The 19,912-nt window shown below is 34.9% G+C and overlaps 1 protein-coding gene across 1 annotated transcript in view; it reads left to right on the top strand.

Moving 5' to 3' along the window:
* Nucleotides 1-19,912, top strand: part of BRWD1 (bromodomain and WD repeat domain containing 1) — a 60,447-nt gene that overhangs the window by 34,616 nt on the left and 5,919 nt on the right. Inside the window, exons 30-40 of the mRNA XM_074814377.1 lie at nucleotides 3,698-3,853; nucleotides 4,138-4,258; nucleotides 5,860-5,985; nucleotides 6,637-6,712; nucleotides 7,956-8,000; nucleotides 8,628-8,774; nucleotides 9,907-10,059; nucleotides 10,333-10,502; nucleotides 11,374-11,609; nucleotides 12,753-12,938; nucleotides 13,417-14,397. Coding sequence (XP_074670478.1) covers nucleotides 3,698-3,853; nucleotides 4,138-4,258; nucleotides 5,860-5,985; nucleotides 6,637-6,712; nucleotides 7,956-8,000; nucleotides 8,628-8,774; nucleotides 9,907-10,059; nucleotides 10,333-10,502; nucleotides 11,374-11,609; nucleotides 12,753-12,938; nucleotides 13,417-14,397 — 2,397 coding nt within the window. The remainder of the gene's footprint in view (nucleotides 1-3,697; nucleotides 3,854-4,137; nucleotides 4,259-5,859; nucleotides 5,986-6,636; nucleotides 6,713-7,955; nucleotides 8,001-8,627; nucleotides 8,775-9,906; nucleotides 10,060-10,332; nucleotides 10,503-11,373; nucleotides 11,610-12,752; nucleotides 12,939-13,416; nucleotides 14,398-19,912) is intronic.

Here is a 19,912-nt window from a genome sequence, read left to right as displayed (position 1 = left end):
TGTTTTTGTGCATTTAGGCAAGAAAGTTCTTAAAGACAGTCCTGCTTCAGATTGGGTGAAATACCTGAATATACATGTATTTTTCCCTTTGCATCATCCAGAGCGGTTCTGAAGGAAATACTTCAAATGTGTAGCTCCGGCTTATGCAGTTAAGCCTGCTACTTCCAAATGTCAAGCTTCAAAAACATGTCAAGTTTCAAAAAAATAGTTTGCTGTAATACATTATAGTATAAGGCAGTGGGGGAAGAATATGTATAAAATAATTTCCAGTCAAGAAATCCTTACTGCATATAGTTTAAAACCAGCAATTTATAAAGTTTGCTGGTCAAATCTAAATTAACTGTAAACAAAACACTTGGATTCCTGGTTTGTCTTATTCAGTTAAGTTTTCCAGTGCTTGTCAGTACCAGCTGGGTGGAGGGAGGAAAGATTGTGAAATACTGAGAGAGTAGTTACTGAATAAGCTGTCACAAAGATACTAATTTTCTTACTAACCTTTGCTAGGAGTTAACTTGTTTCCCAGACACCAGAAAGGCTTAAGCTATATTTTTTTTCTTAAATATGAATATATTGTACACATGTGGATGTTCTCAGTAGCCACCTGACTGTTTAATCTTTGAAATGTTAGCTGGCTGCTGCTTCAGTCATATGTTGTGATGACAAATTCTGCAAAACAGTCTGAAATCAATTTGAAATTGAAATCTTTATATATTTTAGTTTATAGAAAACAAGTAATGAGCAGGATTTTGGCTTTGCACACAGAGATTTAATTGAAACATTCCGTTTTCTCATCACCAGCTTCTGTCTCCTTCTAACACACAGGAGCTTTTCTTACCCATCATGAACTGGTTAATGCTTCCCATATATGTCACTGAGAGGCAGTCATATTATTGTTAGAGGCTCACAAGCCTTATGTGACCTTAAGTCTGGATTTATTTTGTTACAGGACAAACTGTATCAATTTCTTCTGAATGCTATATACTGTAGTTTAAGTTGCTGTGGATATCAGTGTATTAGTTACCACTTCTTCCTCCTGTGTGTTGAAATATAAGGAGTAGTGTTCTCAACCACTTAAGTTTGATCGCATAAAGGAACTAGAATTTTTGAAATTGCTACACTGGCTATGTAATGACAGAGACATCCTACAGACACTAATCTAAATCTGGGCAGTGTTACATCTGTAAGTCATCATTTACTGGCTATATCAGAAGCAAATTGTAACTTCTTTCTTTGATCTAATAAGTTGTTACTTTGCCATGTTAAGAGCTTAAGGTTTGATTGATCCAAGGAGCTATGACTTTAACATAGGAAAACTGGGAAGGGACACAAAAAAATCCCTAAAAGCTAGTATGTCTTTTGTGGACAAGGTCAAAGAGTTGAGAAGAACATCCTCTGAACAGGTCAAGGGTACGTACCACAGCAGACACTAGGCTAGAGGAAGAACAAAAATTGTCTGAAGACAATCCAGAACTCCTTATTTTCTACCTTTCTTTCCAGGCAGAAAATGGCACTCTGTAGGGAAGTAAAGCTCTTACAGAAACGTTTTGTGCATTTATAGAAAGCATTATTATGTTAACAATATAGTATAAAACAGGGCTAAACCCCTTCTCCTCTGCTTTCTTGTCCTTTCTTCAATTGAATGTCTTACAGATCAAATTGAAATTGTACCTCACATTGCCGCTCTTCTCTCAAAATACTACTTCTTCATTCAGTTTGCTAAGATAGGTGTATGGGAGAAGAACAGCACTGAAGTTGGACTAACTAGCAGGTCACAACTTTAATTAGCTACATTTTGTGTCCTGCAAGTTTAAGTTTTGTCTCATGATTATCAAGATACAGTATCAGGTGTCAAACTCTTGTCTAGTCAGGGACAATGCTGTCAAGACCAGGAAAAGGTGATGCGTATGGACCTGAAAGTTCAGTTTTCAGCAGTCTGCTTATTAAACCACTATTGGTGTGGACTGGCTGTTGTATATATTAACTGTCTTTACTTGTAGTGTAAGCACTACAACCCTCCTCCTGGGGGTTCATCTCTCTGTGACCCATTTACTCCTGAAGATTAGACCATATGGTCATGTTACTTATATATTTATATATATATATATAAAAAAAAACATGCCAGGAGTTATGACAAGTATTCTAAGTCATATGTACCAGAGTGTTGCAAAGAACAAAGCAGAGAGATCTTTACGTGCTTGTTGAGGACAGTTTTGTTTGGTTTAGTCTGTCATTCTGCTTTAGTTGTTACTCCTGCAGGAGAAAATTCCACTTGAGCACTTATGTAATGGAGTACCAGATACCATGTTGAGTTCTTATAGTCCTATGTAAGTATAGAAGCATTATTTGCTGTGTTCTCTTAGAGTTGTCTCCAGGAAGTTTGGTTACAGGGTTTATTTCAGCTCGAAGATGAGGTAGAATGATAATTTAAGTGAGTCAGCTCTGCCCCTTCAGCTTTTCCTAGTACCTTTTGTATTTCATCCATTTGTTTCTTGAAGAACTGCTTCATCTTTATTATTGTTTCAGTGGATAACAAATACTGTTAGGGCTCCATCAGTGCAAAAATGAACAGAGAGCTAGAAATTACTTTAGGTTATTAAGACTAACCCTGTTCAGCTGAAGGAAAAAAAAATAAGTCTTTTTTGTAAACTTAGAAGATCCCCCACTAAAAGCTTGGGTCTTTTTCTCTCAGTAGTTGTAGCTGAAATATATTTTAGAATTTGTATGCAGCATATTCACGGATTACAGTTATTGTAATGCTGACAAGGATCCTATCTTCTTTCTTGCTTTCATCTTTAATGGACGGACTCTTAGATGCTAATGGAAGTTCTTACTGTTAGTTTCTAGCTATAAGCCTACAGACTTTATAGTGTTGAATTTATCTGCTAATAAAAAAATTAATTTATCTGCTATTTCCAGTTGTCCTAATCAGTACAAAGAAGTGATCTTGCCTGCCCACAGTGTCTGATCAGGAACCTTGACATGCTGCTTCTTTTTCAAGTGCTCAAATGAAATGAGGAACTTAGCTTTTCAAAAACTATCAAAGTGCAGAAACTGCAGATGTACTAAAAACAATATGTGGAGTTGAGGGGGATAATACATTATCCACTCAATCACTGCATTGGTCAGATTGCATTAGTCTTTGGAAGCATGACTCTTTCCGCAGAACTGTACCTCACAGCTTTATATTTCTAGTAGTTCGTATTGCTTTGAAATGATTAATCTGCCATGTTCAAAACAAATATTTTTAAAACATCTGAAAGATCAGTTGTCAATACCAGGAAGGATGTCACAAAGTATATTGCCAACCTTGCACGTGTTTAAAGGTTGGGGGCACAAATTGACTCAAACTAAGTTATGATCCTGTAAAGTTTAGAGCGTGCATTTAAAACAAAAGCGTATAAACAACTCTTCTGAGTTTAAGTCCTGTTTTTAAGTCTAGTGCTTAGATGAAGATAGGAAAGAGTCTTCTGGAAATTAAGAATTGCATAAAAGGCAAATAAAGGATATCTTTGCTATTTTATGCATTTTGTGTACTTCTTTTCCCTGTAGTCTTATCATCAAACTCTGCTTTAAGGCAAGAATTTTCTTGTCAGTTATGAGCATATGAGTATTTAGTAAGCGTGAGTTGAGTACTTAACAATTTATCTTGTTTTGTGTTCTCACTTCTTACTCTTTCCTATTTGCTATCACTCTTCAGTTGATCAGCCTGAAGAATTAGGAGCTAGTGTTTCCGTGACTTTTGAAGAGGTGGAGAAGCTACTATACAAACCCCAAGAAGGAGAGTGGGGGATGAGATCTCGTGATGAAGCATGTGAACGGATTATCAGTGGTATTGATCAGCTTCTGACTCTTGGTGAGCATGTAATCTAAGCTTTAGGTAGTTTTCTCCTAACACTACATTTATAAACAGGTCCCTGCAGTATCTGTTGCATCCTTTAAAAATTCCCTATGATAAAAGTACTGTAAATGTTCATACATTTTTATGTGCAGTTCTTTGTCCCTACTGAGATTTTTCTATTTTTTATACATCATTGGTTTTATCAAGAATAATTATACATGGTAATTGAACACCTGGCTCGATTGTCATATGCATATAAGCCTTGAAATAGTTTCATTAATCTGGCTGTCTCTTAACAGATATTTCAGCAGCTTTTGCCGGTCCCGTTGACCTGTGTACATATCCCAAGTACTGTACAGTGATTGCTTACCCAACAGACCTGAACACTATTCGGACAAGACTGGCTAACCGATTTTACAGGTTAGTACTAGCAGTAGAAACAAGGAAGAATGTGGCCTTGAGTTTGTCCGTTGTGAGAAGATCTAAACTTTTTTTAGTAAGAAGAGCAATTACTCTTTTTACAAACATTCTGCAAACCAGTAGTCCAGTGCCTGAATTCAGCATGACTAGTGTTTCATAGCAGGACTCTGATGCTTCATAACTGCAACATTATAATCATTTTTATTACGTTTCTTAGTTCTTAAGCTATTGATTTCAGCCTGTATCGGCACTGTTTTCAGACTGACATTCATACACACTGACATTCTTTCTTTGAGAAATATGCTATTTAAAATTAGTAAATATTAAAAAAAAATTGAAGTTATTTCAGTGCTGAAGACTTAATTCAGATTTTGAAGTGCTGTACTTAATTTACTTTGAAGAGGGTTAAGCTCTTAAGCACTTACTACTTCCAGAAATGGGCTTAAAGAGACGTGAAATGTTAAATATTAGCACCAGCATTTTAAATTATTAAAAACTTAGAGTAGAGAAGGAGGGAAGAAACTGAAGTGTAGTGATGATAATGTTCTGATTTGCTAGGTGTGCTTGCGTGTCCATAGATCTGAAAGAAATTTAAGGGTGTTCTTTATCTGGACTTGCATTCAGTGTGTCTGTAAATACAGTGAAGAGACATTAATAGTTGTTTTCCTCCTACATAAGACTGAAATAATGTCTTGGGAAATAGCTTGAAATTCTGTAGGAGAAATCTGCAAACATGGGGTATCTCTGCTTCACAATTAGAAGGAAAAATGAATTACAAAAATGAAATTACATAGTTGTGCTAGCTCATTTCTATCAACCGACAATTTTAATTTGTAGCAGTTTCTACAAATCTGTCATTTTACAGAGGGCACTGCTTTGGTCAGTTGGCCTCAAGACAAGGTGTTTGAGGGAAGAGAGAAGAACATCATAGCTGAGATGTCTTTAAAAACATAATTAGACTAAGCTTCTTGTCGCTCTCTTTTTTACTTGCTTGTGCCTTGTGTTCATTAGTTAAGAATTACCAAGATACTACACAACTCGTGTTCCATTTGATAGGGCATTGCAACAAGCAACTTCTGATGTTTCCAGAATAAATGTTACAATTTACAGTGATGGTTAAACAGCGCTTTTTTTCCCTCCTTTTTGAATAAGGTCAAATACAAGCTTTTTAAAAATGCATGCGTTTTTAAAGAATGCAGGGAATCCACAATCCTCAGTATTATTTCAGTGATATTTTTTAATTTAGTGGTAACAAATGCTAGTGCTTACTTGGCTAGTTGTATTAACTGAATTTTATGAATGAAACCAAAGTGTGCTAAAATTTCACAAACTTTCTGAAGATGAATTATCAATAATGAGTTGGAAAATGAGTGAGCAAAGATGTGCATTGTTGGTTTTGCTTCCTCTAGCGTGTGTGTCTGTATATATACATATGCACATATTTCAGTTTTTCATGTGAAGGAAAAGTTTGAGACTGGTCTAAGGAGACCTAAAGGAATATATCTTAATCTAATGTGGACAGAAAATTACTAAAATATAATTTTTGCAGTTTTTAAGCTTTCCAGCGTAGTTCTAAAGGTGCAATATTTTTTAATTTTAAGGAGAATCTCTGCATTGGTTTGGGAAGTAAGATATATTGAAAGCAATGCTAGGACCTTCAATGAACCTGGGAGTGCTATTGCTAGAGCTGCAAAAAAGATCACTACCCAGCTCTTAAAGTTTATCAAGTAAGTGGCATTTTAATCTAAATAGTGCTTAAATACTAATGCTCTTAAATGGTAGGAGAGTATAAGCATCTTAATATGCCTTTGTTGTGAATTCTGCTTCTTTTCATTTCTTACTATTTTTTAATGCACTGCAGGGCAGTTGCATAATTCATTTTGAGTATTATCTTAACAGGGGAAATACTTAAATGTTCATCATAGAGACATTTTAACTTTTTCCCTTAATAGCATTCACTGGTATTTATAGTCACTTGATGTGAAAGTAGCTCAACCTCTCAAGTAAGTTCTGTGCTGCCTAGCACATGTCTAGAAGTTCCTGTTGCAGCTTCCTTGGCTTAGTTCAGTTGAGAGGTTTATTTTGAAAGAAGTTAGTGTAGGCAGTTTTCCTGCAGGTAGATCAGGTGTGAAGGTCTTTTTCAAATCCCTCGTGCTAATTTCACCCTCCTCCCCTCGCTTCTGAATGCACAGTATAGCAGATTTTCAGGCATAACATTACTTTGTTAATACTGTAATCATCTTACAATTTTTATATTTCATTTAATTCTTAGTTACCATTTTCCAGTTTATGTGTAGCTTTTGGTTGTGACGGTTTAATCTAGGAAATGATAGATAAATTTTTGCTATTCCAGTAACAGAGATTTAATTGCATTACAGTGATCAGGACTGTACAAACATATTTGAACTATGTAGCACAACAGATGATGAACAAGATTGTCTTGATGCTGATCTGGTAAGCTTTTTTTGTGGATAATTCCAATAATGTATGGTGGTAAGAAAATACCACCAGCCTTCAAATCTTTTTGGTAAAATTGCTCAATTATCTTTATAGAGGTGTTTGCGTGTGTTTATACATTTACATAGCTAATATAAACATGGAATATATTACGAATGTGGGGAATGATGTAAAGAGATGCTTTATTAAGATAATTGAGTTGTCAATATTAAGTATACAAATACGCATTTTGTACTATAACAGAGTGCCATCAACTAGAAAAATTCATGTTTTGTGAGTGGCGCTATTTCTGAAGCATATTAATGTGAAGTAATGTAATAGAAATATTTCAAGAGTGTGAATAGCTATCTTTCATTGTATTTTTAATTATATGCATCTGATTATTTCTAAGGTCAAAATTGTCATTGATATAGTCACAAACGCTAAAAGCTGACAAGTTGTATAACTATTGCAGTAATGCTTGGGCTCTCAGTTTCTCTGTATACCACAATATGAATCATGCATCAGATTTGCATGCCTCACTGAGAATTTAATAAAGTGCATTTATCTTAAATCTGATAGAGGTAAATATGCATTGTTGTTATGTAGCAAATGCTATCTGCAGTGCTGTACGTTTATTAGTAGTGTACCCAAAGCTGTCCAAACTGATGTTTCTTTCACACTGTGATTTCTAATTTGGCATTTACTAACAAGGCTTCATAACGTTGCAGAGTAGCTGTTCTCCCTTGCAGGTTAATATGTAGGGAAAAAATTACATTGAGTCGTTTTGGTTCTTTATCTTGCTATTTCAGCATCACCTTACTACATCCACATTGTTAAGTTTTTCTTTTCACCAAAAGTAACTTGATCACAGGATGTATTTTCCTAAACTCAAGACAAACAAAAATCAGAAAGTTCTATAATCTTTATTATCAGTAATTCAATTCACTGATAAGCTTTAGTCATTGAGGTTCAAAGCTGATGTGTATCTTCTCATTCCAGTTTCTGGTGGTGGTTTTTCCTTTGTATTAAGGACAAGAGTTGGAGTCAGGAATCTTCAGTGGTGGTATCTAGGATCTTGCTTTCCAAGTCTCTCAAATGCTGTGTTGTATTTTTTTATACGCTCATCTTCTGTCTCATTGAGACAAATTAGAATAAAAATCTATTTTTACCACAGTATCAAATTTAGTGACACTTTGAGCACCTATTATCTATTCTTTCATCTGTAATTTTTAAGATGATTTTATTTTATTTTGTTCAGGATGATGAAAAATGTCTTCCAAGAACAACATATAGAAGAAGAAAAGTGAGTTTACTAATCTTTACTGTATATACCCAAATGAGGTCTGGCAGGAAAAATTGGTTACGAGACTGTATTGAAATTCTGTGGTAGTGATGCTAGGTTTTATAACTATCATAGAACAGAAATTTTCCAGTGGTATTAAGGAAGTAAAAACTTTGCTTAAGTAGGTCTTTGTTGTTTTAATCCTTCTATACTTGTTCTATTTAGTTTTCTAGGAAAATCTTAACTTACAAGTTGAATACCAGTCCTATTCAGCATAACAGTTTTCAGTTATTTGTATGATATTGAAAGAAAAGCATTATTCAGCTGAGATGCTTGGAAAAAATATTTTTGAGTGATGGATATTATTCAAACCTTTTGAGAATAGTTTGGTATCAGAGGGTATATTTTTGTGTGCCTTAGTTACTTAGAATAAAAGAACCCTTGAAAGATACTAAAAGAGAGTTGTATAGTTTGTCAGTTTATTAATAAGTATTAGGAAAAAATCTGCTAGTAGTGTAGTGCCCTTTTTGTTATAAAACAATATGTTTGGAAGTGCACTTTTCTGCTACAGAAGTAATTCCGGACAGATTATCAGGTTTAGTTTTTCTTGCTATATTTCAGTAATGCTTTTTTCTAATTTTTTCCAAGGGCCGGGGCTTAAAAAAAGGAAGAAGCATGAAAACTGGCTATGATGAAAACTGTTGGAAGAAGCAGTGTATGGAACTGGTGAATTTAATCTTCCAGTGTGAAGATTCTGAACCTTTCAGGCAGCCGGTTGATTTGGATCAGTACCCTGTAAGTTGTTCTTACTAACCTTACAAGATATAAAAATTATTTGTTTTTTTCTTTTAGCATTTGGTACTGTAATAAAATCTCCATATTGCTCTTGGAGCATTTGTTCTCTTTATGGCTTTAGTCCCAAACCATTGAAAGAAATTTGCTTTGCTCTGTGCTTAGAACTGAGAGCTGTATGCTCTATTGCATCAAGATAACATCCATCAAAATATTGACACAAAACACTTGTAGAACAGTGGTGGTGTCTACAAATATCTTGATACCTTAAATATGGTTTGAAACCACTCACAGTCTTTTTCTGCTTGCTTTTTTTACTGTCTCTTGTAGGGAAATAATTTTAGATAAATCTGTATGTTCTTAATTAAAACTAGTTTCTTGAGGGACGGTCTACAAAACCTGTTTACTGAGCCTGAACTATGAACTTGATTTGTTCCTTTTCTTTCTCTTAGCTGTTCGTGGTAATCTTGCTAATTCATTTGTCTCTTTTTGTCTAAAAACCCAACAAACTTTCAAGGAAAATAAATTCATAACAAGCATGCAACTGTGTTCCTGGGGACTTCATATCTTGAGTCTGTATCTCACTTGAGGTTTTAAAAACATCTTGAGGTTCTCTAAAATTCATTAACAGGAGAGAAAGATAGTGGTGTTTTGATTTGTGGTGGTTTAGTTGTGGTTTTTTTTAACCAGATCAGTTTGTTTCCCATAGTAAAATGCATCAGGGAAAGGATTACATGATGATTTGCAACAGTCTCATTTCTCATTTTAACAATAAAAACATTGACTTGCATGTTGTTGTTACTGGGTAGTTTTTATTGAGGACCCTCAGGAGAATTGAAACTGGAAATCTGCATGTGCAAGCTTGTGATATTGTATCAAATCATGATTCTTCAGAAATTCTGAAGATGACCTTGAAAATGAGCAAGAGTTTGTATGGGATAATGTAATGGAGACTTTAAATCAACTAGTCTCAGCAAAAGCATTGCTGTCTGCTGTGGTAGGTGCTTCTGTTTTCAGCTGATGGTTAAAATAATCTGTGGTCATCTTAGCTACCCTTAAATTATGGAAATAAAATTCAACAGGTTTTTTTTTTTTCTTCATACCTTGAATTTTTTTTTTCATGTGTTTTATCTAGGATTACAGACATATTATAGACACTCCAATGGACTTTGGTACGGTGAAAGAAACCCTGGAAGCTGGAAATTATGACACTCCAATGGAACTGTGCAAAGATATAAGACTAATATTTAGTAATGCAAAATCTTATACTCCAAACAAAAAGTCAAAGGTAGCTGTTAATATTGGGGTGTTTATGCTTGTCTTAATGAAATTAGGTATTTTGGAATTAGTTTATCAGTACTTTTGATAAAGCTGCTGGTTGGAGAGATGGTGGGGCATGACAAAAAATATATGGGTATGACAAAAATATTTAATATGTTCATTTCTTGTTTATCCAGTGTTACATAGGATTGTGTGCCATGCTTTTTCTGTACAGTTTTTAATTTTAGAAATGTTATTCTTGGATTAAAAGTTTTTTAATATAAGACACTTCCTTACCTAGATTTATAGTATGACCTTGAGATTGTCAGCACTATTTGAAGAGAAAATAAGAAGAATTGTTTCCGATTTCAAAAATGGTCAGAAACAGAATGAAAAACTACGAAGAAACCAGAGGTATACTAGAAGATTTCATACTCAAAGCTCAGTGCAGCATCCTACCAAAATGCTCAGGTAACCAAACTATCAAGATGTAGAGATATATCATAGCTGACTAATATTCATACTGACTGTCATATTCAGTCTATGAAGAAGAGAACAATTGATTTATTAAATGGTTAGCTAACTTCAGTGAGACTTTTTATAATTACTTCTCTTGCAGTAGGAAAGACACGCAAAAAAAAAAGCGGGCTTTTTGTATAAAACTGGTTGTGAAACAGCAAAGGGACTGAAGAGTAGAAGAAGTTGGGGTTTTTGCTTTTTTTAAAACATTTCAGTTAGGAAATCAATAATCGGACTGAAATAATGAATGAAACAAAGATTTACTTGCTCTATATATGACAACAATTACTGCGTGTAGCAGTCTAGCATCTATAGCAAGGAAGAATCAAATCAGTAAGTTCCCTATAAACATGCATTTTATTTTAGACAGTAAACTTTCTCTAAAGATACACCTTCTTTGTGTCCTTGGAACTCAGTTTATTGTGGAATAACGCTAGTATGCGTAGTGCTTAGTTTGAGTTTATGTGCAATTAACAAGAGACTGAGAATTCAACAGAAATTGAGGCTGCTGTTGCAGTTTCCTGGTAAACAATAAGAGGACATTGCTGTCTAGAAGGCATTCGGTATTAACTTCTTTGTTTCTCAGAGCAGAGAAGAATGTTTCCTCTTGTGTAACTTCACTAGGAGTATAGACTATTATTTTAATGAAATTACTTAATGCTTATCCTTGTCAAAGTTAAAATTGTCCTACACCATGTTAGCTCACAAATCTAACTAACCTTCCAAAAATCTGAAATTGTACGTATTGTTAAAACACGTAACGGTCATCATTTCTCATAGTTTTACAACCTGCGTTGCTTTTACTTCTTTCCCCTTTCACTAGAAATTTGAAGCAGAAACCATTAAAGTCTCAGGCAAAAATTGAATCTGAGCAGGAAGATTCTTTTACTCAACCTACCTCAAGCAGAGCCGCCTGTGTTGCAAGCCATAAAACGAATGCTAGCAATTACAACCATAGTTCCTCCGGTGAATCCTCTGATTCTGCATGCATGGCATCCTTTGAAAGGAATGGAAAAGCTAGATCCACAACACTAACAAATTGTTCTGCATTATCATCAGGTCAGAAATGGAATCTGTTTCAGATAAGGATTTTCATCTTGGTCTTACCTATGAATTGTCCACTAATGTTTCCTTTCCTTTATAATTGCCATAATTTCCAATTGCATTCTAAATTGTTAAATGAGGTTTACATTTTTAATGTGAATTTTTTTAGACGAGATTTCTATGCAGCTTGGGTTTTGTCTAATACAGAATTTTGTGTATTTTAGTGAATTTAGGACACTTACTACATTATTGAATGTTATAAAAAGATCTGTGCACTAAACAGCAATTTCTGCTTTTAAATCCCATAGAATGCAGTGCGTTTACTTAACTTTTATTAATGAAAAAGATTTCCCCTTTATGTGCAAGCTATCAGTAGGATAGTTTGCTCCTTAGAGGCAGAACTGTCTTGGTTGTATATCCATTTTGCAGTCAAGTGGATGGGGTGGGGGTTTTGCAGCTTTTATATGGGGATTCACGACAACACTGAATTGCGTAAGACTGATAAGAAAAAGTTGACCTGCTAACTGTATCATTACTTGATGCTCTTAAGTCTTACCAAATTGAATAATAGAATTTCTTCATTTCAGGTAGGTGTTCTAGGAAAATGATTGTAGTGAATGGATGTCTCTTATTTGAGTGGAAAATGTAGTGTATTTGATAAATGGTACTCTAAAATACAGTTATACACCTATGTATGTTACATTAAAATTGCCATCCAAAATTAGCAAATAACAGAAGTTCCCCAAGATGTAAAAAGTTTCCTGTCTTTTCCTTCTTCCCCTACACCTCACCTTGACAAAAATTCAGCTTCTTTCAAAGAATAAGAATGTAGGTCCTAATAAGAGATCTGTCAGAATATGTTTTGTGTTGATTTTTAACATGCTTTTCTCTTAATTCTCTTACTTGAAAACAGTTGCGTTATTTTACTTGAATCTTAAATGCAGGTTAAAGAAGCTTCCTGTCACTGAATACTGTATAAATATGGAGTGGTATATTTTGTATAGCTATCGTTTTCATACATGTAAGACATTTAAGGCATGACAGTGTATTGTAAGATAATATTGCGAGGAAATTTTGAAGATTTTCTGGATGTGGCTCTTAAGCATACAGTTAGCTTCCAGTTACAATTCTAATTGACTACTTTTTTTTTTTAAGCAGAAAGTGAAATAGAAGGTTCTTTGGTTTCTTCATCTACTTCCTCTTCATCTTCTACAAGTAGCTCAGAAGACAGCAAAGAAAGCTCTGGGGCTCTTGTGTCACCTCCACTACACAATGGTGTATGTAGAAGAAAGAACAACAATTGTAGGATAACTAGAAATCGAGCTGCTCAGAGAAAACAAATAGGTAAGATTTGAATAGTTTTTTTGTGAACGGCAAATAACACAAATGTGTATATATATAACTAAATGTAATTAGTATTTTTAAAATTGTTGAATATGTAGGATACTAACTTTTTTGATTGGTGGTAGTTCTGAAGCTCTCAAAATACACTCAACTTTTAAAAGATTTTTTTTTTTTCAGTACGTAGGGGAGGAGGGCAGAAACCGAGATCCTAGTGAGAGGGAATGTCTTGCAGCATGTTATATCTTAATGAAAGTAAAAGCAGTAATTTGTAAAGAAGTTCTAATTTTCACAAAACTGGAATTAATCTGAAATTTATGACACAGCTAAATAATTTCTCTTGGCAGACAACAAAAGCACATAACTATTACTAGGAGTATATTTAATTTGTTATGCTTGTGGGTTGAACCTGTTCCAGATTTGACAAGACGTAAGCTGCTATTTTTATATTTAAGATACTAATCTCTCTTTACCTTTACAGGAACACTTCTTCAAGAGAATGGGAATACAAGAAAAACTGTCAGGAAAAAGTTATATGGAAGCGACTCTGAAAATACTTCAGTGGTGACATCTGAGTCGCTCAGTAATAGTACTGGTCGACATAGAAAAACTCCACGCAGAAGTGCTGCTGTGGCTGCTAATAAGTTAAGGCTCATGAGTGATGTGGAGGAAGAGGTTTCAAGCTCAGAAAGTATTGGCATTGGGTGCAAGAACAGAAAACTGCCTCACCGAAATGCCTCAGCTGCAGCCAGGCGAATGTTACTGGAGGGTTCTGAGGATGATGTAGGTTTAAAGTCTGAAAGTGAAAAAGAAATAGAAGAGCAGCTTATCAAGAGGAAGATTCTTTCTCAACCTGGTTCATCTGCTGCACGAAGAAAATTTGTTAGTGAATCTGAAAATGGAACTTCAGATTCTGAGACAGACACACAGATGAAGCAGAAAAACTGGCAAAGCAATGGTCATAAACAGTTACGTGGGATAGTCCGTTCTGTATCTCCCAAAATGAAAAGTCCCACCCTAGACTTTTCAGAGGAGGACTCCAAAAGCCATAATTCAGAGGATGGGAGCAGTCAAAAAGTTTCTGACCAGTCAACATCTGCATGTAATAAGCCTGCAGTGAGCAACTCCGAGGATGAAGTGGATTCTGAATCGGATAGATGGAATGGCAGAAAAGCAACTGGTCTGCAGCTTGCTGCTCCTTTAAAAAAAGCAAAAGTTTTGAGTGATTTAGAGGACACGGCAGAATCTGAAACAGAAGACAGAGAGAATGGGAGAAGTTTTCTCTCGGAGAGTTTGGTGCCAACTAGAATTGCTAGGAGTTCAAAATCTGGACCTGGTGCCAGCTTCAATCACTCTTCTGATACAGAATCTGAGACATATTCCAATAACAGTAACTATTGTGAAACTTCTTCAAAAATAAAAAAGAGGAAGAGAAAAGGAAAAACAAAAATCGTTAGAAAAGGTAAAATTTTTAAAGTTAATTCATTTAATTCTTGATACTGACTAGATGGAGACAATGTAAGATTAATGACTGGATAATGACTGAGAGGATTTGGACTATACAGAGTGTGTAATAGTTTTCCTTGTTCTGAAATAACTATAAATGGGGGAAGGAGAACTCTTAAGTGTCTAGAGGTCTAGACAGGTTTGGAACTGGGAGGTTACCAAACACAGCAGAGAGAAAACTATTACAGTTTGGTGTAGTTCTATGGGGTTTAGAATTCAGACTGAACGCTGGCCGTTCTTGTGAAATTCAGGCAATACCTTTCTCTGTGAAAGACTTGCCATTAAATCATAATTGTTCTTTCCATGTTTAACTCTCACTTGCTTATCTATGTAGTAGTACATAGTAACTAATGCTAAAATACCTATTCTGAAGTAAGATTGCTGTGCGTGGATGTTGTGACAGTTAAATTTGAGAGATGATGGCCATCAGGTCATTGGCACAGAACTAAGCAATATTCTAAAGGGTGCTGAGAATAAGGTCTATGGTATGCAGCTCAAGATAGCAGAAAGGAGCAGTGCATTCTCCTCCTTTGGCCTGCTCCTTGTTTTGAGAATTTCAGTAATAACAACCTTCTGGTTTGTAGTCCTGTTAGTTTGAGTTTGTGGGTAACGTAATAGTTCTTACTTCAGATTATCTTAATTTTCTGTTGAAATTTCTGTGCTAAAGCAGGTTTACAACCATTATTTTCAGTTGAAGTAACTTTATTTATAGTCTTTCAAAATGAATTTGAAAGGTGTTTTAATTATTCTTTCTTCCATGATGTACACTGAAACCTGTAACTTGATTTGACTTTCAGATTTTATTTTGTCAGTGATGTGTAGTGTCCTTAAGACAGAGAGGCACTTTGATGCTGCATTGGTAGTGTTCTGATGCATGTCTGACTTTTCCCAGATTTAACATACAGGGGTTTGGGTGGCTTTGGAAGGGAGGTTGTGTGTGTGGGGAGGGGTGCTGTTACCGATACAGTGGTGACCCTCCTATTCCTTGCTTAGTTTAGTTTCATAGGTTCATGGGTGTCTTAAGCAATGTTGAATCTAATTGAAGCATCATGTCACTGCTCTAACTGCATTATCAGACTGATAAGACATTAGATGAGAAGATCTCTGTAAAGCATTAAACAGCCAAATGAAGGGCAGAAATTCCAGATAGTTGCAGAAGCAAGATTTACCATTCCACTTGTTTCAAAAAGTTTAGTTCTTTGCTTTATGTTTTTTTAATATAATTTTGTCTGTCACTCAAATGTTTGTGCTGGCTGACACATTATGATTTGAAGATACAGTTTTTAGGGGTTTTTTAAGCTTATCAGAATGATGCTAAGATTTATTAAAACAGGTTCTGTGCTTTATGTGTCTTCACAATTTATGGGGATTGATCCTGATTCGGAATTTGAAAGACTGTTCAGAGGTTGGTGTTTGGTCTAATCCTTCTAAACCGGTCACTGAATCACAGAGGCCAGAATATGAACCTCTAAGAACTCTTTAGGAATTTTAACTGTGGTTGGGTTTGTAACTTTCTTCAAGTGCAAGTTGTCAGTATGCTTTACAGTGAGTAAAGGAAATTTTTCAGGCTTTGAGAGCTCTCATGACTTGCAGTTATCCTAAAAAGGAAAATTAATATGTTCAATGTACAGGATTGTATTGTGTGAACTGCTGCACACACATTTACATAGCATTTCTTTTTATTTTCAAGGCTTCATTATATAGCTTTTGGTTTATTATTATGGTGCAAAGACTAATCTTTCCCTGCGGTCTTCTTCAACCACCTCCCTCAAAGCAGTCTGCATTGTTTAGGCTTAACATGTGGGGTTACAGGAATTTAGTGCCCCACAAATAGTTATCAAAAGACTTTAAGGGAATTAAAGAAAAAAAGGTACTCAAGCTCAAGGGGGTTGGTTGGTTGTCTCCATACCAAGCATACAAAACAAAACTAAACTTTCTGGTTCACGTAACATTCCATCAGAGTTGAAGACTGTCATGTTTTGGAGCAAAAATTCCTATCAGTGTTTTCAGTTACTTCCTGCATCACTTAATTTGGCAATTCATGAAAGAAAGAGCCATTTTCAGTACTGCAGTATAAAAGAGTAAAAGCTTTGTGTCCAAGTTGCTTCCTTTCCAGTGTTCAGTGTCAACTGAATGCTGCCTTGCCAAAAAATAAGGTGGGGGAAAGGATTATTTTTGGCAGCATATATTTTTTTTCTTCCAGACTGAGTAAATTTTTAACAGCCTTGTAAATTAGATTGTTGCAGATTTTTGTGCACTCCCAGGTAGTGGCTTTGCTGCACGTTTGTAATGCAGTGGTTTAAGGATCTTGAGAAGAAAATTACTATCTCTCAAGATGAAAATGATTGTCTCTTAAGATGAATCTGGCTTGACAGTTTTCCACAACTTACTTCTTTTGTACTAAAAAGATCTTAGTATTCATAGCTGCTAAACGTACTGAAAACGTTTCTTAATGTTTTAACATCAGGAATGTGAAAGGATGCCAGATGGACCTGAGAAGCAGCAATAAAGACCTGCAGAGTTCTGTAATTGGCTACTGAACTCCAGACTTGTCAAGAGCTACGTTGCCATAGTCACTTTCTAAAACTTAATTGGGGGAAAAAAATCTTTATAGAATTGAAAATCTTACTTGAATATGCTTCTTATGTCAAAATTCCTGAGTCAAATATAAAACACTTTTGGGGGTTTTTTTGGAGACTTGTTACCATTATTTTGAGAAGATTTGAAGAGACTTTTAATATGGCAAAAAGGGAAGGTATTTGTACAAATACTTTATCTAATGGAAATTTGTAGCTTTTGGAGCAGGCAATTGGTAACATCTCCCTTCTCAAGCTTGTCTAACACCTCATTTTTAAGGGGAAAACAAGACTGGAAGACTTTCCTTACGCTTTTTGTGTAAACATTTCCCGTGAAATACGTAGAACCTGTCACACTGGGTAGCCAACACCGAGCTTTTGGTCTCTTTAGCTTGTCCTTTTAATGTAATGTGGATGTTTTAACTAGTTACATTGTCATGTTTTAAAACTTGATGAAAATCTGGTTTCTCTCCTTGCCAGTTCTTTTAACACTGTGGTTAAACTGTAGCTTCTGCTGTATTGCACCTTTTGTACCTGTGGGGGTGAAATGTTAATTTATCTTCAGCTCTAACTTTGAGCAAAACTCCCCTTACTCACATTTTGTCTCTTAAACTTTTTGGATTACTTTTTTGTTTTTGTTAATTCTCATCCTTTTACCTTGGCCATAGCTTCTTTAGTAATCAATGTTCATCCACTAGGTAAAACTGCCAATCGTAAAAGCAAATTCAGCAGTGGTTTCCATGTGCAGTTGGTGCCAAACATTAGCAAGTATCAATATGTATTATCAGTTAGTTGCCAGGGGCTGCATTTGCTTAATGATCATAATAACATTACCAAATATTTTAATGAGAATCACTAAGAAAATAAACGGGTTGTGTTTTTTGTTTGTTGGGTTTTTTTTTTTTTTTTTACTTTAATATCTTACCTTTTTGCTTTAAGGGGGGCTCATTTATTATGGAACAGTCTTACTTCACACAAACTGTTTAACATCCCCTGCCCTGTATAACCACCCAAATGTTGAGGTGCACCCATAGCAGAATGTCAGTTTTTGCTTTTACCAAAATTTTTAAGTTGATGTCCTTTTAAAACTTAAACTAAGAGACCCCATCTGAAGGAAATCCTTAAGGTTAAGTATGGGGCAAGAGCGAGTGTCACTAAATTTCTACAAGGCCATGAAATACGCTTTTTAAAAGTCCGTAAGGATAAAAACCGGTAACGAATACTTGCATTGTTTGAGTCTCATTGCACAGTCATCTGCCAAGAGGGCTCAGCATACTGTTAAGTTAGTAAAAAACTATTTTCAGTACATACTGAAATAGGTTGGTTAAAGACATAGGGCCAAGTTTGAGACTTCTTTCATGTGAAAGGGGAATATATTATTGTCATATACAGTGTTCCTTATAGGCAGGTGACTTTCAGGCATTTAGTTTTCTTTATGTTGTGAGTTATTCCCCCTTTTGTTTTGTTGAAACATTAGTTGTCCTGTATATGAACTGATAGCTAGCTTTGGACAATGTTTACTGTAAAGCACAATATTTATTTTTCATTTCAGTTTGTGTAATCTTTAATCTAATTTGCAATACTACCACAGGTAGTCATGTAATTATTTTGAAATTAGCAGATGCCCTTTCTAGCTCATTTTTCTCCTCAACAGTCAATAGATGCAACAACAGATGTGCTGTTAGCACAGCCTAGTTTACTGTGCTTTGCCAAACTGATGCATGTATTGCTCTTTTCTGAAGTGGCTGATAGTTAACTGTAAATAGGAAACTAAAATGTTTGTACTTCTGAAAGTGATTGTTAGGTACTGCTTGGAGTATATGCATGCTTTTATTTAAATACATACATATAGGCACATATGTATTTATATAATAACTATTTTTAAATACATACATATTCTCTCTATATATAACTATATATATACTATGCAATTAACCAGCTAAGCAATTTATGTGAACATTTTGGTTATTTTTTAAATATATATAATATATGCATACTACATATAAAATATACTATAATATCTAAAACATAGTAGGTATAGTACTGTAATGTATATTATACTTTATATAATATACTTTGTACTTTTTATGCAATATATTTTATATAATTACTTTTATATAACATAGAGATATATAAAAAACATGGTTTTGCATAAATTTAAAAAAAAAAAACTAAAGCAAAGTTTTCATGTAAATTGTGTAGCTGGTCAACAGGGCTTGGGAAATACTTCGTGAACTGTAGCACACCCTGCAGGTTAGCTGACTGGAGGTATGGGTGGATATTCCTACCCAGTATTGCAGCCTGGACTTTAGAGTTTGATGACATGAACTCAAGGGCAGCTTGTCACAATGGTAAACTTGATGGACAAGGCCTTGGTGCCTTTCTTTTAAGTGCTCTCCTAGTTTTTGTGGGTAGTGGAGCTTAGTCCTCCCTCTTCTGTCTGTGCAATCTGTTTGTACCGTTGGAGCATTTAATTCGGGATGTGCATTGTGTAGTTTCATTAAGATTTAATTAAAAAAATAAGATGAGCTTTATACAAAATTTGCTCTCAACTTAAGGTTTTGTATACGAAGTATAGATGTAATAATTTCGTAGTGTGTTGCAGAAACACTGGACTCCTTTATCCTTTAGTCTTGCATTCCGTCTTCTGAATTAGCTTCTGAAACTTTGAAAATATGCATAATATGTTTATTATGATAAAGGCTTTTTTTCCTCAAAACATGCATCTATAAACACCTAAACCCTGTTGCTTTGAAAAACTGGCTAAAATTATTGTGTGCGTTCTTCTTGGGGTTTTTTTAGCTGCCTTTCTTGGAATAGTTTCTTTTAAGTTTTAAACGTTTATTTCTTCAAATGGCCGAAGGGGATTAAGTTAGCATTTAGCATTAAGGTTGG

Source organism: Strix aluco, chromosome 2 (genome assembly GCF_031877795.1).
Source record: "Strix aluco isolate bStrAlu1 chromosome 2, bStrAlu1.hap1, whole genome shotgun sequence".
Classification (NCBI taxonomy): Eukaryota; Metazoa; Chordata; class Aves; order Strigiformes; family Strigidae; genus Strix; species Strix aluco.
The sequence above is the reverse complement of the archived record's forward strand: the minus strand, read 5'-3'. Positions and strand labels throughout refer to the sequence as shown.